Source organism: Globicephala melas, chromosome 11 (assembly GCF_963455315.2).
Source record: "Globicephala melas chromosome 11, mGloMel1.2, whole genome shotgun sequence".
Lineage (NCBI taxonomy): Eukaryota > Metazoa > Chordata > Mammalia > Artiodactyla > Delphinidae > Globicephala > Globicephala melas.
This window is the reverse complement of record NC_083324.2, coordinates 14,536,436-14,562,125: the sequence shown is the minus strand read 5'-3', so window position 1 is coordinate 14,562,125 and position 25,690 is coordinate 14,536,436. Positions and strand designations below refer to the sequence as shown.

The following is a 25,690-nucleotide window of genomic DNA, read 5'->3' as shown; positions in this document are numbered from 1 at the left end:
ATTCAAATCAGATGGACTAAAGACAGTAAGCACTGGGTTTTCTAAGGAAAATCAAAATGCACACACAAAAACCAACACATGTCCACTGCAGACTGAGAATACAGAGGTCTAATTCTTATACCTTTCTTCAAAATTGAAAGTTACGTTAGAAGCCAGTTCACTGAATTTTATAAGCTTCTCAATAGTTGAGTGGTTTATGAGAGAAGATATATCACTCCAAACATAATTGAGGTAAGAAAAACAAGATCTAGAGGATGTTCTTTAAGTGAGAAACTTATGTCTCACTTCAGCCTCATGTCTCTTTCACATTTCTTGCCTTCTAGTGTAACTTTGACCCTATAGAGCATTGTTCTGAAAATATAAACCACACTCATGGTTTTTCACAAGGATTCTACTGCTCAGTTTTTGGTCTTATAGGCCATTAATGTTCACTTCCACAGAATATCATTTTTATGTGTCTAGTGGCTGTATAGAAGTACCATATTGAGAAGTACTTACAGTTGGTATTATAATCAAAGTGGAACATGATTAGAGCATATTGGGGGTTCTAATAAACTGGTTTTCCAAGAAGTAGATCTTGAAAGGATATTTTTTTTAAAGTGACTTTTTAGAAGAGTTTTTATGAAGAACGCATCAGGGAATGGACAAGCCCACTTGGGAAAAAAGAATAGCCAGGCAGAGTATAATATCATGCAAGGTTCCACAGAAGATATATTTGCCTCAGGCTTGTACAGGGGTTCTAGAAAGAGTGCAGGTCACACCTAGAGGTATTCCACCATCAGGGGCAGGGGAGCTGGAGTATTTACGCCTCATTTAGTCAGTTATTGGTTGAGAGTTGCCCCAGGGAGTATGTAAATTCCTAACTGTTTTCAGCTCTTTTTTTGTGAAGGAAAAGTTAGCTACAGCAGCTTAAGGGTAGTTGACAGCAAAATGATGCATGTACTAACTGTTGAGTGTGAAAGCACATCAGGATTTGGGGTGCTAAGGGATAAGAAAGAAAACGGGTGAAGCACTGACATTATCTGCTGCACTACTTCTGTTGGAAAGGTATGTCTATATAGGATACATCATTTTATCCTTCAAGGGAAAAATGCTTGTCCAGAGACTCCAGTGTCCTCACTGAGTTCTTTTGGAGGGAAAGGTCAGAATAATTGGGATTGGTGGGACTTGTTCTTTTTACCCCCACTTAATTGGGCCACTTAAGATGGTGATTCACTTTTACAAAACCACAAAAATTGAAAGCTATCAGAGGATGATTTTACAGTAGCTGTGATGTCTGTTTTGTCTTGTAAGCACATAGATTCTGAGACAAAGAAACCTGGAAATAAATCCCAGCTGTGCCACTTTCACTTATAGAAAGAGAAAATGAAATTATATTTACACATTATACACATAGTGCTTGGCACACAGTCTGTGGTTAATAAACCGTAGCTCTTCATTGTGATATTATTATAGTTATTATTATTAAATGTCAAACCATTAAATTTCTGGTTCAGAGATTTAGATATTTAGTTAGGTTAAAAATGGACTTCTGTCTTCATAGTTAAAATAAAGAACAATGATATAACAATGGGAAAATAGTCTTTACTGAATTTTTTTTTTGTCTGAATGTTTTAGGTTAAAATGTTTTTTAGTTGAATATTTTGCATGTATTTGTCATAAACCTCAGAGATACACTATCATAAAAAGACAACAAAGGATCATGAATTCAGATAAATATCAGAGCCTCTATTTATAATATTTTTCTCTTTGTAAATTAATTTTCTTAGAATTTTTCTATTACACGGGTAATACATGCTCATTGTAGGAAAATAATGGAAAAATTGAGATAAGCCGAAAAAAGGAGAATAAAAGGCATTCATATTCTCACCACCTATAGCTAATAACTTTTCATGTTCACGTACACGTTACATGTATTTTTAAAAATTGGATAATACTGCCCCAGACTTGGTGAAGCTCTTTCTCTGTGAGTAAACTTTCTTCTAGAACTTTATTTTTATTCTTAGTTTGGTATTTCATAAAATGAATGAATAAGAAAACCAGTTATCTGGGTTAATTGTTGGCAAGAATATGCCATTTTACTAAAATATCAACCTAAAGTTGTGGCAAGTGGCAAAGCTTTTTAAAAGGACAAAAACAAAACTTATCATAATACATAATGATGTTGTGTTTAACAAAATTCAAGTTGTATCTGTCACTATATGCTAATTCTGAGAAAAACAGATGAATCAAACATTGATTGGGGAGTATGTTTCCTGTGAAATATGTGTGAGCACATGTATGACTTTCTGCATGATGTATATCTTTGATTTGCACAGCAGGATCATCATTGTTTGCAATAAAAAAATTCCTGAGCCTTCATCAGTTTCCCTGCTTTAATTGAAGTCTCTACTCAGTCATCACCACCAATTTTCTGCAGTTGTTACTACTCAGACTCAGTAGATCTTCATTTGTCAACCACTTTGTATGTGACTGAATGGTTCTCCTACACCAGTTTCATGGACTTGAAAAAAATTCTGCATCGTCTACAAAGTTTTCTAATTTGGCTTTGCAAAATGATTTACTATTATTATTATTATTATTTGAAATACGTTTAGAACAGAAATATTTAAAGCACCTGAAAATCCATAAGGGAATGAAGAATTACTTGAAAGTAAGAAAGGAAAGATGATAGTATGAATAGATTGGGGATTGATTTTACAAATGATTGGTTTAGGGAAGATTTTCTGGTTATAACTTTATAAGCTACATTTCTTTATATTCTATCTGTACAAGTGAGGCCTTCCTCACCATGGTATTTTTGCTGTTTTAAAAGATAATCGTATTAGACTAAACGTATTAGATTTAAGACCTTAAGCTAAATTCCTATAAATACAGGAATTCTTTACAAATTCTTTCTGAAAAGAGACAGAGTACAATGTACAGTTATCTTTTATGTCATTTTAAGTTTGAGTGTAAATAAGTACATTCTTTTGAGGATCATAGATTCTGTGCTCCCAATTCATCTGGGTCTGTTATATAATCCTGATCCCCTTTGATAATTTAGCTCACCCATCACATATGTCTTTAGTTACATATTAGTACCAATTTAGCTATAGAGGAATCTGTATTTTTGTCTTAGAATCTGTAAATAGAGAAAGCTTGCCTCCTCTTAAAAGTCACATCCTCACAAAGAATTTCCTGACCACCGTATTTAAAGTGATATAATCTTGCTATTATCTCTGCACCTTATTTCCTTTGTTTCAGTTATTGCAATTTACAAATATATTTGTTTTTCATAATTTGTTTATTGCCTGTTTCCCCACTAGTCTGTGAGCAACATGAGGGCAGAAAACATGTTTAGTTCAGTCATCAGTTTACTCCCTGATCCTAGTACTGTGACTTGCACATGACAGGCTCTTAATAAAGTGTTATAAATCGCTGGATGAGTGAATGGCAAATGACTGCATGATGTGAAAACTAGTCACAATATAATATATTGATTTATTTTTTTCCTTGAGAGTTATCCTTAAGGAATTCTTATTTTATCCTGCTGTCATAAAGACTGAACCATCTTCTATTCTAATGAGGTATAACTGTTTAGTCCAGTCCCTGATATTAGTTGGAGGAGGTTGGATGGAAGCCCGTTGCCTGGGAAAGTCAAGTACAGCAAATCCCAAGCTATCCTTGAAATCCCAAACTTTCAACAGGAAGATGAAGGCGTCTATGAGTGCATTGCAAGTAACCTTCGAGGAAGAAATCTTGCAAAAGGTCAACTCATTTTCTATGGTGAGCTAATGAATTTCAAAAAGTATATGAAATAATTGGTCATATCCTTCATAGTAAATAGTGAAGGTCTTTAGCATGTTGTGGAAAAGTGTCATAGGAGAAATAGAGAAGACACATTTCCAGGAAAGGATGCTTATTAATACAATGATTAGCAGATGGGAATGACCATTTTTAAAATATGGCTTTAATTTCAGCATAGTATGCTAATAAATAATAGCATGCTATTGTTTATTATAATTGCCTTGGAAATATCAGCAATGTTATGTAAAAGCCATAGACATTTATAACACAAAGTAGAATGGAATTTAATATATTTCCCTTAAAACATTCAGCAACAGCCTATGAAAACCTTAATTATAATCCCAAGTAGAACTTAACAAAAGAAGGAGAAAATGACAGGAGAAACATAATACTTAATGGTAGTTTTCAGTATTTGTTTATATTTCCAATAATTGTCTACTCATATGTAGGTAATAGAAAAAAAACCTCATTACTTCATTAAAAAATATATTTGCCTCAATTATCAGAATCTCTCATGGACTTAAGAGAGATGGTGAAAGCATATATTTTCTGAAAGTTGCCTTTATGTCTTCTTTCATCCAGGCCAAAATACACACTTGCATGAAATTCACTTTTTCTTTTTTTGATGTGAAAAAAACATAAAATATACCTCATAATTATCAAAATGTTTGTTGCTTTTAAAATATTACTAACTTCTTCGCTAAATTTAATACATCTGTACTAGGGGACTTTTAAAAACTGTATTTATACATGGCCAAAAGTCATTTTCTATGTGACATGTTTCTATGTGACACATTTATAATCAATAATAAAGTAATCAGAGGAAAAATATCCATCTATATTGTGTCCTTATAGCCTCCAAAATAAGTTCATAAAATATTTTCATTATAAAAAATGGAACACATTTAGAGGAGTTAAGTGAGTTACATAACCATTGATGGGGGAAAAAATAAATCTAAAACCCAAGCCCATATGGTAGACTTGAAATCCTAAGCTTTTTTTTTTAATGTAGTTCCTACTTAGTTGAAGATTTAAAACTTTGTTCTTCAGAATCCTAACCAACCAAAGAATGTACACATTAAATAAATAAATATGGTTTAAAGTTACAGTTATTGCACTAAGCAACAAACCATATATATCTCAAACTCCTGTAAGCTATGTGGATTTTATATGACCATGCATTTCTTCTTCCAGGTCAAACATATATTAGGGCAATTTCTGAACAATTACCTACAAATTATACATTTTAAAAATAATAAATAGAAACATGAATCAATTTCACCCATACACTCAGTTCTTCTAAGGGTTGCCTTCATTTATCCCTCAAGGTTGTGAAAAACACGTTCTGTAACTGGAAGTTGCCCTGATTTCCACAGGAGGTAATCTAGGCTTACTTTTCACCACAGTGGGACATCATGATTTCTTCCTCTCCTCCCTGAAGGATGTTCTATCTTTGTGGAAGCGGAAGTTACAGTGGAAACACCCTGAAAGTCAGATATACTTGTGCATCATTTCAAAGACTCTCAGTTCCACTTTCTCCAACTACTGCTGCAGTGACCAGCTCAGCACCGTGGTTTGCAGGTGTAGCCTGACAGAGTCTTACCGCAGGTGCCACAGAAGGCCATCTTGTTCCCTGCTCCAGTTTTCTTTGGCCCCTTCAAGAACCTACTCAGCACTTAAGCACACACAACCTGGATGTCCTAATAGTTAACACCTGCACTGCCCTTGAATAACTGTGAAAAAGAGCCAATGAATAAATGCTTCCTCCTCCTTTCCTGGGTATGCAGTTATAGACATTCCTTATACATTCACAGAGGATGGAGTAACAATCGTCCGTGCTGGTGGTCAACTCAATAACCCATCCTTGCATTAACTCTTTCCTTCCCTGTTGACTCTTCCTTTTCCTGACACCTTACCTTTGGCCAGCACTCCCAAATAAACAAACTGAACACAAGCCCTTGACTTTGGCTCTGCTCTCAGAGTAAAAAGATAGGTTTCTCTTTTCTAACTATGTCTTCTTGAGCAGGTTACCTAACACCCATACAACAAAATCCTCTATAAAAGTTTGGAGGAAGAATTGAGTACAACACATGTAAAACACCTAGCTGGTAATAGATTGAGATTCCAAAGGAAGGCTCCTCCACTCCAACATATCTAGAATAGATCTAAACAAAGGAGAGGGATTAAACTGCAAATCCAGAAATTTTCCTATCATCATTATAGAAGAAATATTAATTTTCAAGCATTTAACTTATACACCCCTGTTTCCATGAATGTTAGAAAGGATAATACTACCTTACACTTAAATAACATTTCAACATCAATTATACCAGTTGCTTTTTGCTTCAGAACTATGTAGATTAGTTCTCAGATTAGAAAATAAGGTTTGGAAAATTCATGCCTAGGATCAAAGTTAGATGCTTAACCTATATACAACTCCAAAAGTTCTCATTCCCTGTCAAGAATTTTATGTAGGGAAAAAAAACTGGATTATAACCGTACTAAAATGTGATGAGGCTGATATTTGATTTACACTTCAAACTACTGAATTGTAATTATATTGGGTATAGATACAATTATTTTACTTAGCTTAATCCAAATGTAATCAATGGCCTTTTGCCCACAGAGGGTTCAGATTTGATATACATTTTCTAACTTGACCTATATACTAAGAGTTAACATAGAATTATTCTCTAGCCTTGTTCCCACAACTCTCAAGTTGTTATACAGGTGCAGCAAAATGACAAAAGGCAAACATCAATCTTACGCAAAACGTCCACTGATATTTACAACAGGGTTTCTCTTATCCCATTTTGGGGGTCCTGCATTTCTCTTCCCTCAAATCATGTGTGTACAGTACTACCAGACCCAGTTAGCCTTGTCCTTCTGATTTCTACAGTCCTTGGAATGTAAAATAATGTCTTGGATAACTGACTTGCTAAATAGCTGCTGTTGTTTCTTTTCGAAACAGCCCCTCCAGAATGGGAACAAAAAATCCAAAATACATACCTGTCCATCTATGACAGCTTGTTTTGGGAATGCAAAGCTAGTGGAAAGCCAAACCCTTGGTACACGTGGTTAAAGAATGGTGAACGCCTCAATCCAGAGGTAAGCAACTGTGCTGATATTAAACATTCACCTACTCTGCTAGGGAAATTTTGTTACTAACAGAAACTATGTTTCTGGAATGTTTAGTAGGTGCCAGGAAATACAGTATAATCTTTATATACTCTAATTTATTTAATCCTTAAATTTATTTAATCCTCACATAGCTATTAATATTATCATCATTTTTCAAATGAGAAAACTAAGGGTAGAGAACACAACTTATACAAGGTCGCACATTACTCAGTGATGGATCCGTATTCAGATGATATCATCATCCTCATCCTCATCATCCTCATCATCCTCCTCATCATCATCATCAACAACATCCACTGAACTCTCATATGAGCCAGGCCCTGTGTTAAATATTTTCCATGCATTATATTATTGTATCCTCATGACAATTTTATGAGAGAGATATGATTATTATTTCTATAAATGAAAAAAAATTGGTGTCAGAGGGCTTAAGTCCATTTGTCCAAGGTCACACCGCAGGTAGTAAATGTTAGAATTAGTATTCTAAGCATAATCTGATTCCAGAACCCAAGCTCTTAATCATTACCCAGTATATCTTGGTTTTATGAAAGCTAATGGCCGTCTCTAAACTTAGGGAAGTGAGAACTGAGGCAGTTATCCACAATTTTCAATCTAAAGCACACCTTATCCTACAATATACAGAAAATGAGACAAGGTTATTTTTCCCATCAAATTATCCAAATAATTGTGTTAATTCCCCACTCTACTTTGCACTTATAGGCACAGTTAGAGATAAAAGGAACATCTGTTGTTTAGAATCTGAATGGAACACTGTTCTTTGTTTCGGCTTTACTGAAATTTAATTCCTGAATCCCTATTGCATGTAACATTCCCAGTTTCCTCCAGCCTACTTTTGTTATCTTTAGAGGATGGTAATAGGTACCCTGAAATATTTAAAGTTATATTTGCACTATTAAACTATTTCATTCTATACACTCAAAATTATATTTCTATACTCCAAATGGGACTGTGTAACAGATTTTGGCTATTTAAACATACTTTACAGTCAACTGCAGAAAAGAAGAATTTACTCCTTCAATTTATGTACTGAATTTGAAAATTATCAAGTCATCATATTTTAAGTCTTTTTGAGACATTATGATGGAAATCCAAGGAAATTTGCTAATCACTCTATCCATGTCTAACATTATTGTCAAACCATGTTTTCTGGAAAACTGGAATGGTAGAGTATTCCATATTATTTTATATACCGTATAACAGAAAGGTAACATATCTTCTCTATGCAAAGAATGCCAATATTCAAAGAAATAAGGTAACATAAAATATACTAACCACTAAAATTATACTAAGAACACTTCCATTTTCTTAAACTCCAGAAAGCTTCTCAGGACCTTGAAGTATACTAACCTCATTTTCATAAGCAACAGTTCTCATACACCAAAGTATCATAGCTCATAGATATGCATAAATGATAAGAGAATACCTACGTTAACACACTAGCATCTTTATGTGACTTTTCTTTTATTAGGAAAGAATTCAAATAGAAAATGGGACACTTATCATAACTATGCTGAATGTGTCAGATTCTGGTATCTACCAATGTGCTGCAGAAAACAAATATCAGATAATTTATGCAAATGCAGAATTGAGAGTATTAGGTAAGTCATTCATTTATAGCCAAAAAATTCAAACTGACATTTTAGCAAGCTATGATTATATGTAATATGAATCCAATTTTTCTGTAAATTAGAAATTGCTTTTCCTTGAAATAATGAAAAATGTCTAAATTAGCTTCTAAAAAAATGTGAAGTGAGAATTATTATTCTGCTAGGGCAACATATTAGGGCTTGGAGGAGCCCACTACTGGGTTCATCCAAACCAGAAGTGGGCTCCTCCAAAGCTGATCCCAGCATGAGGTTTTGAATACAACCCCAAAAGCATCCATTAGGAATGTTTCCAGCTGCAAATAAGAAAATAAGAAATGGAAACCTCAATTTATAGAGACTTAAACAACAATTTATTTTATCTCAGTAATAACTTCAGGAGTGGTAGCTGAGCAATGGCACTGTGACTTGATGACGTTATTCTTTAAACTCTTTCCTCATGCTTGTAGCCTCCTGGTTCCAGGATGACTGCTGTAGCTACAGAAATCAAGTCCACACTCAAAGCAGAAGAAGACAGAGTGGACAGTCCTTTTCATTAGTAAAGCAAAAATTTCTGAGCCCTTACAGCAGACTCCTTTTATGTCATTAGCTAGAACCCTGTCATATGACCACTGAGACCTCAAGAGAAGCTGGGAAAATAAGCCTTTATAGTGGAAAATGTTGAGATAGAAATGGTTTGCAGATGATATTCTGGGACAGTCAACCAGTGGTGTCTCTCAGGATAAATGACTCATTGATATCTTTCAACCTAAGGCTTTCTTAGTGGTATAAAGACAGGAGATGAAAGAGAGGAGGAATTAAGCAAAAAGTTTCAGGAGCATATGGGTGACAGACATTGATTCATTTGTTTATTCATTCAGTCAGCATTTATTGAATATTTGTTGTGTACTAAGCACCTAAAACATAATTATCAAAATTAAAGTGATCTTTACCTTCATAGAACCTGTAGTTTCACAGAGAAAAAAGGCTAAATTTTAAAATATCATGATTATTACAGTGAAGAATTGAATAGGTGTTATTAGTTGAACATAACCTAAATTGAGAACATTCTCTTTAAGCTGAGATCAGAAGAAAAAGCATGCACAAGTCAGTGGAAGGACAGAGAAGCCATACTCAAAACGCCCAGAAGCAAGAGAACATGGCATATCTGAAAGAACTTCAGTTCACGTAGACTTTAGGCTAAGAATGGGGATTGGACACATAGGTTCCCACAAGAATGGAGCTGGGAAGACTTGGATGCACCCAGACAGTCTAATTATTTATCACCCTCATGAACTGGTATTTGTTGAAACTGACAAAGATTAGTTTTTGTTTTTTTTTTTAAGTTTCTACTCAGCCTGCCTGCTTCAACAGAAGGCAGACTATTTATTTCCATTTTTCTAGTTAAAGGCATGCCTGAAGAAATCTAAAATAATGATGATGTACTTCTGATTTACTTCAAAGGTATTTCATTGTCATATATGTATATTCACATTTAGGATTATTATCTTGGCTAGAAAAGATTTAGTAATTTCCCTAATCAGGGTTAAAATTCCATCTTCTGTTCTTATGGAACCATCTTCACCCTCTTCATTATAAATATTATTAAGAATGTGACTTTTTGTAACTTGCTTCCTCCCTCACTCAAGCTTGCTTTTGTTATCACAATGACCAGCACCAAAACAAAAATAAATTACATTTACTGAACCCATACTTTGTTCCAGGCACTATTTATCCTTCTTTATTGAATATTATCTCATTCAAGACCTAGACTAACTTTCTGAGGTAATATCTACTGTCATCTTCATTTTACAAATGGAAACTGACTCCAAAATGCCAAATCCATAACTAGCCCAAAAAAACCTTGAGCAAAGTAGCTTGAAAAAAGTTTTGTTTATAGATATTAGTAATTTAACAATTTTGTAATTTTGTTTTTAGCCTCAGCTCCTGATTTCTCCAAAAATCCCATTAAAAAAAATTCAGTTGTTCAAGTTGGTGGGGATATTGTGATCGAATGCAAACCGAATGCTTTCCCTAGGGCCGCCATCTCCTGGAAAAGAGGAATGGAGATCCTGAGACAAAGCAAAAGGTAAACAAATCTCTTTTGTTTTAATATTTTAAATATTCTGTAATATAATATCTTCCAGATTTTTAGGGTTTACTAGATCTTCCAAAATTCCCTCCCGTATTACTCTCTCCCAACTTACAACTACATATGCGGAGATACTAAACATTTTCACATGATCGTAAAGACAAAAGGATCTTTCAAGGCTACGAGCTGTTTGTATAATTTGACTGCAATATTTTCAGTGCATGCACTTGTAACAGATATATTTTAAAAAATCCTTTAACACCTTTTTCTATATTCAGTTTGAAGGCTTTTTCCTGACCCAGCCTGCTAAGAAATCATTGAGAAGAGCATTATACAAAGGAGGCACTCATACTCACACACCTGGCATTGCGGTTTTTAACTAGTCACACAGGTGTTCACCCCAGGACAAAATGAATTCACCACATGAAAAAAATGTAGAGAGGTTCCTATAGAGAAAGAAGAGAGGTCTCCTTCTACTATGGATGTGGTTGAGAAATCCCTGATTGGCACTGGCATGTTTTCTGGGAGAGTTTTGACAGCCCCAAAACAGGTGTTTTTCTCTACTCATAATACATTTCAGTCCATTGTGCTGTAGAACCTTGTATACCCAGAGTTGACTTGACTACAGTTGTAGCTCCAATTTAATGACCCATGTGTGTTTCTATATGATCAAATACACAATGGGCTACTACTATGAATTAGCTGTTGTGCTGAAGATATGAAAATGGTTCAATGGGCACTTCTTCAGCATCATAGGTGTCACAAACTCATATACATACCAGACAGGTAACATAAATAATGAAACAGGCCAAGTGAAAGAAAAGACAACTATAGTGTGATGAAAAAATGGCTATCTGTCAATCTTGGAAGACTGTGAAGGACTGGAGAGCGAGTTCTACACCTAAAAGAGGCAGTCATAAACTCCGAATTCAGTCAAACGTTGTTTTATGGGAAGAACCTCTAACATTTCAGGAAAAGCTAGAAATCTGATTTTTGGCACTGAAAATTCTGAGCCAGAAAAAATGTCCATAGGCGGGTTGCAGGGACACCATTTTGTCATTTCTGATCTCAGATTGCATTTGTGGTCAGGAAGAGAGAAAAGGAAGTTAAAACAAGCAAATAAACAGTGTTAATTGTGTAGAGTGTTCTCACCGTTATATCTGCTGCCTTGCAGACCCTCTCCTGACATGGCGAGATATATAAGAGAAAGCCCCTTCAAAGGCACTCTTTCTTTTCTTACTGTTTTCTGTCTCCAGGGGCCTCTACAGCCCCGGACTGAAGCTTTTCCCAGGAGAGGGATTCTATCAAATGTATCCTTGTACGTCCTGTGCCTTGGCACAGAACCCAAACTCAATAAACGTCTGCAGAATGAATGAACATGTCCAAAAGGATGAATATGTAAGGCATTACCAGCTTTAGAGAAAGACTATTCTGGGAGGAAATGCCTCAAGACATAAGAACAGATAATTCAAAACTAAGGTGAAAAGAAAGGTGAAAGGAAAACTGGTGCCCTGCCCCAGCTGGGCTCCTTCCTCAGGTAGACTACCTGGGAAACTGCTGCAAGCACTCCCAACAGATCTGGATGTGGATCTTCTTTAAATGTTTTCTCTTTCATTCCTAAATCCTAATCAAGGTTTAAATATACTGCTGTAGAACAGGAAAACTCCAGAGATCCCATAGGCTCAAACACAGGCTCTGTACTGAGGGTTCGGAAAGATCGATTAGCTCTGCTTCATTTACTAAAGTGACTAAGTTTTCACCTAAAGAGCCAGAATGACTACTGTTTACCTTCTATAACCTTTAAAGACCCAAATGCAAGGCATGTTGGGAAGAGAAAGAAAAGGAAAAAGATTTAGATGGAGGTAAGAAAATGAGAGAGAGAGAGAGAGAGAGAGAGAGAAGAAAAGCTTTGTAGGGTACAAGGGAAACTGTTTTTTAAAACAGCTTTTCAGATTTTTGTTTTATTTGTTTTGCTCCATATAGGATGAATTTGGGATCTTTTTAGCCTCCAAACAGTCACTAATAGTTATATCAGATTCAGCATCGTCTCACTGGGGTTAAAGGAATGGCCCACATGATTTTTATTTACAGATTCTTCTTTCATAATTCCATTCACTCATTGCTTTAGAATTCCATTACAGGTTTCAGCAAAAGAAAACAAATAAAATTATCTCCTGAATATGCATCCTAAAAAGTTGGGAAAAAAAGTCGAGCCCCAGCAGAGTATAGTAATTACAGATGTATATCTCTGCCAGGTATAGCTGACCTTAAGCAGTAATTTGCAAAGGTCACACACAGCCAGCTCTGTGACTTTGTGTTTCTGCATGTTTCCTATCCTGCCCCCTCTTCTATTGTTTTCTGAGATGACTGGTTTCATTAAGAGTTGACTCCATGCAGCTTATTGGGAAATGCAGCACCCATGCTTCTATTTGTGTTGACTTGATGGCTTTTTTGTAGTCTTATCATGGTGATTTCCAAACAGGCTGAAGGTAAAAATTAGAGCAGTGATTAAAAAAAAGGAAAGAAGGAAGGAAGGAAAGAAGAAAGGAAGGAAGGAATGGAGGAAGGGAGGAAGGGAAGGAGGAGGGAAGGAGGGAAAGGGCATAACGGTTTACTGTGGAGGTTGTATGTACAATGAAGACATAGCCCAGCCTCTATTCTATCCTAATTACACCATAACTTAGAGTAAGTCCCATGTCTTTGATAGGCTTCTATATCAAAGATGGATTAGAAGCATTTCATCTTCCTAAAAGAGAACATAGAGCCAAGTAGTCTCTCCAAGCCCATTCAAGCCTAAGGTTGATTATTTCTTCTATAGCTTTGATATGAGCCATTAGAAGGGAACTGACTCTTTTCTCCATGATCTTTTCTCCTTCTCAAGTCAGTGTTGCCAGGACAGATCCCAAATTCTAGCAAAGTAACTGCATTCAGCTTGCAAATAGCTACCACACTGGAAGAACACTTTGGGGAGGAGATTATTAAGAGTACGTAATGCCACAAAATAGTTCTTCTAACATTTGCAATATATGAATAGAAGTTATTTGACTTAGAGTTTGTGTATACATTTTTACACTGTATGTGCACACACACACGTGTGTGTGTGTGTGTGTGTTTGTGTGTGTGTACCATAGGGGAAGCCATAATTTCCGAAACTAATGAAATTAATTACCCTAGGAGACAGAGACCTAGTCCATTGTCCAAATTTTATAGAGCCAGATCCTAACCTCAAACACAGAACACTGAGTCTTAGTACACAGATTTTAATGCCACATCAGCCTGAATATTTTATCTAAATAGCAAAATAAATGTAATTCCTATCCTTTCATACTCTGTTAAACCACGATACAACTGTATACACAGGAAGATTAAAAGAATCAGGTACAGAAAACAGTTTAAATGATTCCAAGTAGGAACAGTTTTTAGTTCTTGACCTTGGAAATATCTACATGGGGAAATGTACGTTTTTAGTCTGTTATAAAACTTCTATACCATCCTGTCTACTTTGAAATTTCATTGTTGCTACACTTGCTTTCAACAAAGTGTAACTATCTAGAGATGGTTGAAAGGACTCTAACGAAGCCTATTCAAAGTAATCTTACTGTATGCCCTACTTATAAAAATGGTGGCAATATATATTTTTTGACAATTTCTTCCAGTCTTACAAGAATCAGACAGCGTATATCACATAGCTAATGCAAAGCTTAGAATTGATGCCAAATCTGCCATCTCTGTTTCCAGATCTTTTCCTCTCTGCAAAAAATGGAGAACATACTCAAACTCTTTATTTTCTGAAAGCTATTGTCACGTGATTTTACCAAATTTCATGTGTTGATAATTCAGATCAAGCAACATTTCTGAATATGGTGTTTCTTATTGGCCTGTGTGTCACAAAGTTTTGACTATTTTAAGAGTTCCATCTTTACAAGTGTCTATATTTGTGGCTGGCTGTCAGAAGAGAAAAGTTTTACTCCAACTAAAAATAGGCAGATGGCATTACAGAGCCCTAAGGCTGCCTGGTTTCCTGCCAGGAATCTATAGTCATACTCCATCTACCTCTTTCTTTTTGGAGCTACCAGTCATTTAGAAACAGCACCTAAACTGAAGAGAAGCAATGGTATGTTCCTGTGGAAGAAACTGGGATGTATTATAAAGAGTCCCTTGCTGGGAATCAGAAAACCAGGATTCTAGTCTCAGTTCTGTCATTGACGAGTGGCCTGAGTTTGGGTAAAATCACTAGCCTACTGTTTTTTTCATTGAGGTCACTGTTTCCTGGACTTATTTAAGATGAAATAATATGAAAACAACTTTCAGAAATACTAAGCATGCTACCCATGCAATGACTGCCAGAACAGAGATTATATGTTAGAAATCAATGCAAAACGTTAGCCTGGCAGGTTGAAATTGCAGATTCTATCATACTCATACTCATAGTTTTATACATGTTTTAGCAATTTGCTCAGGTGACCAAGTGATTGAGCCAAACATGGTGATTGCTGTGAATTGTCAAAACAGCTAAACTGATCTGTTTACATGGATTCAGAGGTTACAGAGGGCCCTGGCATCTAGATTTAAGCATCCCGAGAGTACTAGGCACCACTCATTAACTCACCATTATGGGCCCAGCACCCAGAACAAACCTGGAACATAACAGATGTCCAATGAATATTTTCTACTTTGCTAAATCAATGAAAGTTGAAATTTACTTTGTTTTGTGTCTACCTGAATTAAGAGATTTTGCAGTTAAACCAAAAACATATTTAATAATTAACAGCCCAATGATGTGTTCATTCATTCATTCTGTAAAGATCTGATGAGCAAAAATTATACCCCAAATACTATACTAGGTTCTGTAGGTAATTTTTAAGTAGCCAACTACATGATACATAATATGCCTTCATAAGAAAGTGTTTTGTTTTTAAGTTATTTGGAGTCAAAGATCTGAGTTCTGGTATGAACTCTACTTCTCACCAAGTTGATAACTTCTGGCAAGTCCTTTAACTTCAATGGTTCTCAGTTGATTTGTTTGAAAAATAGAGAAAATAATACTTGTCTCACCCTTGGAGTTGTATGAGACTCAAATGACATAGCATGTGTGAAAAGGATGGGTGATCTGTATACACTCTGTTACCACTGGGTGCATTTACTGCTGTTATCCTAACCTTTATGCAAAATCCAAGTTACACATTCTTACCTCCACCAGCCAAGGGAAAAACCACAGACTTCACCACAGGAAGTCAAGATGAATGTAGATTAAGCTTATCTGTGCAAGGCATTCTGAGGCAAGTGAAGGAATCAATTCCACATCTGCTAAATTTGATTAATCGTTTCTTTTTTGCCTTGTGGATCCACTTAGCAAGTGAACTGACAGAAATCAAAGGCCTAGATTTATCTCCTTATACCCAGTGACTGCTGGCTACCTGTTCAGGGGTCACCTCATGAATTTAATAGAAAACGCAGGAAATGTGAACCTGCTGGGAAGACAGCTCAAAACGTCCTCTGAAGGGCAGCATTCAGTAAGACGCCTAAATCACCTGAGATCCTGTCCGAGTGGGAACACAAGCTCTGAACAACAAAAACAAAGAGATGGACAGACTTTTTTTCCTATTATTGAAAGAATAATAATTGAATTAATAGGTAACCCATCACATTGCTTCTTCACTTTCCTAAAAAAATCCACCACATTTCTCCGTCATTTCATAAAATGAAGTAAAATAAAATCCAGCTATATGTTAGACTAATTGTCATTAATAATTAAAATAACCATTTTAAGCACCTCCATATGACAGGCAGTATACCAGGCTTTTCATATATCTCAAAAAACTAAAGCACACTTTTTTCATATTCAGATACATTTCTGAAGGACATAGTTGCCACAGAGCATACGGTTATGTTTGTACCACTTTTACCCTGGTAATCTCAAAGAGCTGAATACAAACGACGCTTTGAAATTCACAGAGAATCGAACTCATTCAGTCATAGAGATTCTACCCCTACCTCTGAGCAGTTGGTTTCAGGATGTGATCATATTCCACAGACTTGAAATAAGAGGACTGTTGGATTTTTTGGAACCAATTTCATTACCTCTTTCCACCCAGATACATATATATATATATATATATATATATATATATATATATATATATATATATACACACACACATACTTCTAAACAGATCTTATCAAATCCTGGATTTTGTGCCTTATCCTACAATAATGACACCATTAAAACCTGCGTGGCCCTGGGCACTTCATAAAATGGTGTACCCTGTGGGAACATAATGAACCCATTAGGTGGCATGGAATCTAGTAGTGATGCTTATTCAATAGTTTTGCCTTCAATCCCCCAATTTAGTGGGCCCACTCCATTTCCATCTGCATGGCACTTCAACTTCCAAGACCTCCCTCTTAGACACAATAGTACCTTGTGGGAAAGGGCCAGGGGAAGAAGAGTAGAGACAGGAAGCAGAAATGAGAGAGAAGGAGATGAGGAGAAACAAGAATGAGATGTCATTCTCTGTGCCAAGAGATAATTGATCGTTATTGAGCAAGTCACTTGATCTTTCTTTTCTTCATGGGTAAAAAACACTTGGGAGAACCTATTTGAAAGCCCTTAGCACAGTGACACAGAAAAGGAACAGAATAAAAAAAAAAAAGAGTCTGTCTTCATTCTTCTCCTTGCTAAGCTACCTGGACAAAGTAGTTCCTTTAGTTACAGAGCCTGTTGCCCAACACATAGCTATCATTCCACTTTCTCCTTGGAGCCTTTTCACAGCCATCTTACCCTGTGGGGCATCAGCTAATGGGAGTCTGGCTGCCTGGTTGTAAGGAAGCTGATTATATGATGCTCCCTCCCTATTTGACACTTCTCTATGCATTTTTCAATAACTGCTTTCTAAATCACCACTATTCCTTCTTTTTTTAAACCTTTACCCCCAAGCGCTCAATCTTAATAAAATATCCCCTCCACACGTTTTTTTTTAATGCAACTTTAGCCAGAATGTAGCAATTGGTAAGCAGGATTTCCTAGCCCTTCCTCCTTGCAGAGCTTCCTAATGGAACAAGCAAATAAACCTAATTTTATTTTGTATCACCAACTACTTAATATAATAGTGCTTAGTACATTACGTGGCATGAGTATCAAATAGGCAAATGAACCATATGTTCCCATGTTTAAGGAAGAATGACAGTCTGCATAATGCCAGGCTTATTACAATCTCCCTTCTGTGCTGCTTCTTTGTAATAAAATTTTAAATCGTTCATACTCAACTCCTGAAAGCCTTGTTAAGGTGAGCCTTTCCAAGGGAACACATGCTGAAGATGTCAAGAGCCATCTGATAACTCTTGCCTGTGTCAAGCAAAGACGTAACAAGCTAAAATCCTAAGTGTGCCCCTGTCAGTCTTGCCCTATTTTTTTCCTCTTGCCGTCCAATCTTCCTTTCTTTATCCCCATTGGCCTCCACTGGCCTGAAGCACTGACCCTTTAGCACATGCCTGCAGAGCCACCTACCTGACATGGTCTGAAAAAGCTCCAGTTCATTAAAGATGTAAAGCCTGTCTTTAAACCCAGCCTGCCCAGCTGGGTGTGTGCTGTTTTACACTGCTGCCTTAGTTAGACTATCACTGCTTTAGTTCTCTATTTAAAATGTTTTAATGATGGGTAATAACATCCTGTGGTTTTAAGCCAAGGGCAAATACGGCAAAGCAAAGAAGTTCCACAAATAAATAGCATCTTATAAATTCTTGTACTATAAGATATCACTGAAAATGCATAAGCTTCATCATAGAGTTGCTATGAATTCACTGGCTACATTGGTAGATTTCATTATCATGCATAAGATTTTCGTGCATAAGATTTCAAGATCATGCATGATTATGCATAAGAACCTTGTGAAAAATGCAGATCCCAGAGCTGCATTCAAGATTTTGAGTTAGTGGGTAAGAAGGGCTGAGAAATCTGCACTTTTACAAATTCACTCTCTCTGCTCCCAAGTAAAGCTGAGACTGTTCAATACCACCTAGAGTAACACTGATTTGGTGCAAATGTATCATTTTAAAAATAGAAATTTTGCTTCATCCTCTTTCCCCTAAGAACTCTGCTTCCTGTACTAACATGCTCAGCTCCTCATCTTATCTCATTGCTGAGGAGATGTAAGTCCACAGTTCAGTTACTTTTTGAAAGTATGAATATAATTGGCCTTCGAATGGTGTCAACTTACTTAAGTGCTTGTTTCTAATTTCTGAGTGACATTTATATCTTCCAAAGTTTACGTAAGTATTCAACAGCAATAATTTTATAGACAGAAAAGGTCAGTTATCAGTGCAATTTATACAAATGACCTTTCATTCTTGGTTTGACTTTGGCAGAAAAAAGTGATCACTTGATATGCTTAAAGTATAATGTTCCTCATTTGGAAAGAAAATGGTTGCTTGACAAGTGTTTGTTACGCCCACCTTTTTTTAGAGATACTGGTGGGCATACAGAAAGTAAATAAATAGAAATAGATAGAAATAGAATTTTTGTCTTGGTAGAAATTATGATCCAGCTGAAGAAATAAAAGCCAGACCAATTATGTGACAGTGAGTCTTGTTAACATTTTCAAAATGAAGAGTGAGACTGTCAGAACATTTTTTTAAGTCACTGGCTATTATTTCCCTATATCTTTTTTTTTTCTTTTTTTCAACAGTAGAATTAAAAAGCATTTCCAAATGAAATTTATGCAAGAGCTCATTTCATAAAACAAGTAAAACTGAACTAATCTGGCTAATGTCCTGGAGGGAGAATCAGAGCCCCTCTCTAAACCCTCATCACTTTTCAGCCACAAGCAGCCCATGGAGTGCCCTAAGAATCCCCTGGATCTCCTGAGAGCATAGCTGGAGAATTACTGAGTTAGAGTGACAAATCTGATACTCAAGTGTAACTTGTCAAACCATTCACTTATTTATAAGCACAAATGCAAACCAATTGACAGTCCGTGTAGAAGATTCTAGGTTTATAAATTTGAATGAGCCCAGAATCTTGCGGGGGAAGCAGGCAGGTCAACAGCTCCAGTGCAGTGGGGCATGTGTCACCACAGACAGAAGATGGTGTAGAGACTCACGAAGACAGCTTACAGGAGAAGAGAAAGGCCTCAGCAGGTTGGAGGTAACTGACCTGGTGCTTGAAGGGTAGGTAGGAAAATTTCCTACATGAGGAATGTAGGAGGAGCAGGTTTACTGTGTGGCAGCTTTAACCCATAGTTAGCTTCATACTTGATGCCACTTCGAAGATTTAGATTTAGACTTCCCTTCCTCAGTACAGGATATATTTCATCCATGATTTCTCTAAGTAGAGAATCAAATTATTTTATGAGCAATCCAAAAGTTGACTCCTTGAGTACTCAAGGGATGCTTAGATATACTTAATTACATACAGTTTTCATTCTATCTCAGATCAAATTAACCACTATAGCCAGAAATCTACCCTTCTCATAGTTGACCCTGACCCTCATCATATATAATAACAATAATAATATCCACTAATATCCTACCTACAATGGGCAGTATATTAAAATGTTAGATACAACAATTCTCTTAATTTTTACAAGATACCTATGGAGGTTATCATTTATTTATACTTTTTAGATGGGTTAAAACTAAGGCTTAGAGAAGTCAGGCATCATGTCCACAGTCACACAGATAGTAAATGATAGAAAAGCATTCAATTCCAGGAAGCTCTGATTTCAAAGCCATGTGTAATATTAAACACTACACTGTAGGTTTTTAATTAGCTTTTGAAGTAGTATAGTGTCCATCTGTGGATCTAAATGCAGACTGTCATACTGTACACATTATTTTTCCTCATTTTTTCCAGTTAGACAAAAATTCTTCTGAAAACTGTGATATATACACTCAAATTCTATTTTTATATTAATAAAAGGTACAGGATAAGTCCGCAAGTTGTCAATGTACTGAAAGATGGAGTCAATTCACATCAATAAAATAAAATAATTCAGTCCTCTTAGTGGCTTAGCATCCTGCATCTACAACATTCAAATGACTGGATTTTCAATGTAACATACAATATAATTTTTGGTGACATGTAAGACACAGATATGCAAATTCAACAAACAGGGATAAACTCCCTAAGCTCCATAAAGGACTTGATCTGATATGAAATTATGTGTTATAATTAAGAAGAAAGAATTAGCAGACTAGGAGGCACATCCAAGTTGACCTCCCATTCTCAGCCAGTTTGTTAGTTTTGTGAAGATTCTGAGGAGTACAATAATTCAGTAGCCAAAGGGGATCTAGAATTGGAAATCCCACTAGCATCCATCACTTTCAAAACTACCCACGTTCAAGATAGCAAGGGGAGGCATTTCTGAGATACGCATATTCTGAAATCACTGAATTACAAAGCTGGAGTGAAAGGAGTAATAATCATGAATGTTCCAGCCCAATTCCCTCACTTTTTATATCTGAGGGAAAACAAAGACCTCGGGGATAAAGTTACTAGTTTAAGTTCACCTGGCTGTGTTTGAATCTCATTCACCTATCTCAAAGTAAGCTGCAGATACAGCTTTACATCTGCAAAATTTCAGAGCCTTGAGGAAAATCACACAATAGGCTCATCATCATAAACATAATGAAAGTGTAGCCAAAATGTCCTTGCAATGTTCAAACTTCTCCATTCTGTTTTGCACAACTCTTTCCCCCATTGTGTTTTCAATCGGTTTGCCTCCAGTTATTTTGGGAGCATACTTTTCAAGATATTTCTTTTAAGTCCTATTTTCACATCTTTTTTGTCATTTGCTAACTTTATAATTTCCTATCTTTTCTTTTGATTTGCTTGGGCTGTAAGGCATGTTAGCATATGAATCTGTTTTAATTCCCTTTTGTGTTTTCTCAGGCATCCTAAAATACTGCAGCAAATGCAGACACTTTTCTTTATCTTTCCCTTCTTCTACTGAACAGCTAAATATTCCTCTTAGGGCTCTTTCACTGGATTAATTTAGCTAAGCTCTCCATCTGATGCAGTTTTGTTAATGTTAAATCACACTTCTTTCACATTTTATGGGAATCAGCCTAGCAGCACACTCTTTGGCATGCCATCGAAATAAAGACACATCATGACACCAAATAATTATGTTATTTAGCAAAGATTCTTATCTGGCATCTCCTAATTTATGTCACAATTCAGTTGCCCTGAAACTGTTTTTGCATTGTATGTCAGCCACTACAAAGCCGTTGCTTAAATTATTTGTGTATATTAAAGAAGGAGTCACATTTTGATGAATTCTAAGGTCTGAATAACTGATGCTTGATTTCTGCTTTGGAGTTTAGAACAGTTGAACCAAAGGCTTAACTCTGAAACATTTGGCTGTTCACACCAGTAATTATGCATTAGGCATAAAATGCAACCATAGAAACCAGGAATTTTTTAAAAATTAGACACTGGCAGCAGTGATGTTTTTATTTCTATGCAAATTAAAATGTGTTTGAGTCCATTTTTAATCTCCAGGTAATACTTCTAAACAATCCTTTGCTAGTTAAACCCTCTCACTTAACTGTATAATGACCCTCAAATCATTTTTGATTAATCAGTTCATGACAAACATATCTTTAGCTATTTAATCTGATTAATATTCCTTTAGTCCATTACAAGTAGTAAGAAAAAAGGGCATGCAGCCATGCATGCTGTGTTTTTCCCCTAGGCACCTGAGAAAAACGTATTTTCTGACAAAACATAGCAAAATTGAATTTATTTGTGCTACCGATTGGTGATGCCACACCACGTAGGTTTTTAGTTTGTTTCCTTTTCCTACTCCATTCACATCCCATTATACATATAAATTTAAACACACTGTGCCTGATGTTACTCAATACAAGAGACCAAAGGAACACTGTTACTTCTTTGGAGCTAGGGAAGAGGCTAAGAAAATACAAAGGATTTAATAACTGTATTTTCTGTAAATTAACTAAATAATCAGGAACCCCCCAACAGGGTCCATATTACCATAATAATTAAAAAAATTATTAAGTACTTTATTAAAACTTTAGTTTCATGATTGGAACTATATAAAAGAATGATTAAAATCTGCTCTATATCCTTTTAGCAAGGATAAGCAAGCCTTGTCCTTGCTAAGACTGATTTGAATGTATTTCTTTACCTCAATTCTTGTCCTACTTTATATGGCATCAGCAAACGAACTGAAAGTCACTTAGCTAAATAAGCACCATGTTTATATTTTTAACTAGCTTTTACTTTTTTTAAAAATAAATTTATTTATTTTATTTTTGGCTGCATTGGGTCTTCGTTGCTGTGCACGGGGTTTCTCTAGTTGCGGCGAGCAGGGGCTACTCTGCGGTGCACGGGCTTCTCATGGCGGTGGCTTTTCTTGTTGCAGAGCATGGGCTCTAGGCACACGGGCTTCAGTAGGTGTGGCACACAGGCTCAGTAGTTGTAGCTCATGGGCTCTAGAGCGCAGGCTCAGTAGTTGTGGCACATGGGCTTAGCTGCTCTGTGGCATGTGGGATCTTCCCGGACCAGGGGTACAACCCGTTTCCCCTGCACTGGCAGGAGGATTCTTAACCACTGCACCACCAGGGAAGCCCTAGCTTTTACTTTTAAACAAAGAAATTATTTGCCTGAGTGATTTTCGGTAAGTTTACTGAATTTATTGGTAATGGTAATAAATATACATCTGCACCTAGAAAGAGAAGACTAAAGGTTTTGTGGCATATACAAACAGAAAACACGTATTTATTTAGTACCTATGAATTATAGGTATTGGTGAAAAATACAAAACACATAAAGAAGAACAGCTACCATTTGGGATTACTCATTATCCTCTAGGCTTATCTCAGCATTTTTAATACATTTAAAAAATTTGACTCTCAAAACAAACTGATGTTATTACTACTGTTATTCCCATTTACATGGAAATTTTTATAGAAAGCAAGCAAGTGCTTCCAAAGGAACAGAGCCAACAAGAGAGAGCCAGAACACAAAGCAAAAGCAAGCTGACTTCAGAGTTCATGGTCTTAAAACCCCTATATCACTTGACACCTATATCACTTAAGCAAAAAAACCTTAGCTTTTACAGTCTATTTAGAGAGTGAAAACTTGTCTAAAAAGAAAATTATGACAAAGGAGCAAAGGCAATACAACGAAGCAAAGACAGTCTTTTCAACAAATGGTGCTGAAGCAACTGGACAGCCACATGCAAAAAAAAAGAAAAAAAAGAATTTAGACACAGACCTTACACCCTTCACCAAAACAAAACAAAACAAAACAAAACTCAGAATGGATCACAGACCTAAATGTAGAACAAAAAACTGTAAAACTCCTAGAAGATAACATAAGATAACTCCTAGATGACCTTGGGTAAGGCCATGACTTTATAGATACAATATCAAAGTCCAATCCATGAAGGAAGACATAATAACCTGGACTTCCTTAAAATAAAAAAAAAACAAAAAAACTTCTGCTCTGTGAAAGACAATGTCAACAGAACGAGAAGTCAAGCCACAGACTGGGAAAGAATATGTGCAAAATACACATCTGATAAAAGATTGTTATCTAAAATATGCCAAGAACTCTTTAAACTCAAGAATAAGAAAACCAACAACTCCATTAAAAAATGGGCAAAAGACCTTAACATACACCTCACCAAGTAAGATATACAGATGGCAAATACACATTTGAAAAGATGTTCCACAGCATATGTCATCAGGTAAATGTAAATTAGAACGAGATACCACTACACACCTATTAGAATGGCCAAAATCTGGAAGACTAACACCAAATGCTGGCAAGGATATGGAGCAACGAGAACTCTCATTCATTGTTGATGGGAATGCAAAATGGTACAGCCACTTTGGAAGACAGTTTGGCAGTTTCTTACAAAACTAAATATATGGGCTTCCCTGGTGGCGCAGTGGTTGACAGTCCGCCTGCCCATGCAGGGGACACGGGTTCATGCCCCAGTCTGGGAAGATCCCACATGCCGCGGAGCGGCTGGGCCTGTGAGCCATGGCCGCTGAGCCTGCGCATCCGGAGCCTGTGCTCCACAATGGGAGAGGCCACAACAGTGAGAGGCCCACGTACCGAAAAAAAAAAAAAAAAAAAAAAAACACTAAACATACTCTTGTCATACAATACAGATATTGTACTCTTTAATGTTCACCCAAAGGACTTGAAAACTTATGTCCACACAAAAACCTGCACACTATATAGTTTATAGCATCTTTATTCATAATTGCCCCAAATTGGAAGCAACCAAGAGATTCCTCAGTAGGCAAATGGATAAACTGGTATATCCAGGCAATGGAATATTATTCGGTGCTAAAAAGAAATGAGCTAACAGGCCATGAAAAGACATGGAAGAATCTTAAATACATATTACTAACTAAAAGAAGCCAATCTGAAAGGTGATTGCAACTATATGACATTCTGGAAAAGGCGAAACTTTGGAGACAGTAAAAAGATCAGTAGTTGCCAAGGGCTGGAGGAGATAAGAATAAACAGGTGGAACACAGAGAATTTCTAGTTCAGTGGAAATATTTTGTATGGTATTATAATAATAGATACATGTTATTATATATGTTCCCAAACCCAAAGAATGCACAACACCAAGGGTGAACTGTAAGGTAAACTATGGTCTTTGACTATGACTCGTCAGTGTATGTTCATCAGTTGTAACAAATATACCATTCAGGTGGGGAATGTTGGCAACAAGGGAGGCTATGCATATGTGCGGGTACATAGGAAATCTACCTTTCTCTCAATTTTTCTGTGAACCTAAAACTGCTGTAAAAAAAAAGTCTTAAAGGAAAGTTCAAACTACAAGGCAACATAATGATTCAGATAATGATTCAGTAGAAATCAGGATCAGAAGACCTGCATCCTTGCTGTAGCTAAGTAAGTTATTAAACCTCCCTGCATATGAGTTTATTTATTTTTTTAAAATAAAATATCTTAGTTCCCTGACCAGGGATCGAACCTATGGACCCCTTCAATGAAAGTGTGGAATCCTAACCACTGGATCACCAAGGAATCCCCATATACGTTTACTGATGTGGG

General features: G+C 36.2%; 1 protein-coding gene across 1 annotated transcript in view; it reads left to right on the top strand.

The window, feature by feature from the left end:
• CNTN6 (contactin 6) overlaps nt 1–25,690 on the top strand; it is a 237,857-nt gene that overhangs the window by 160,668 nt on the left and 51,499 nt on the right. The window contains 4 exon segments of the mRNA XM_060308373.1: nt 3,584–3,768; nt 6,761–6,897; nt 8,420–8,549; nt 10,473–10,623. Of these exon segments, the coding sequence (XP_060164356.1) occupies nt 3,584–3,768; nt 6,761–6,897; nt 8,420–8,549; nt 10,473–10,623 (603 nt within the window).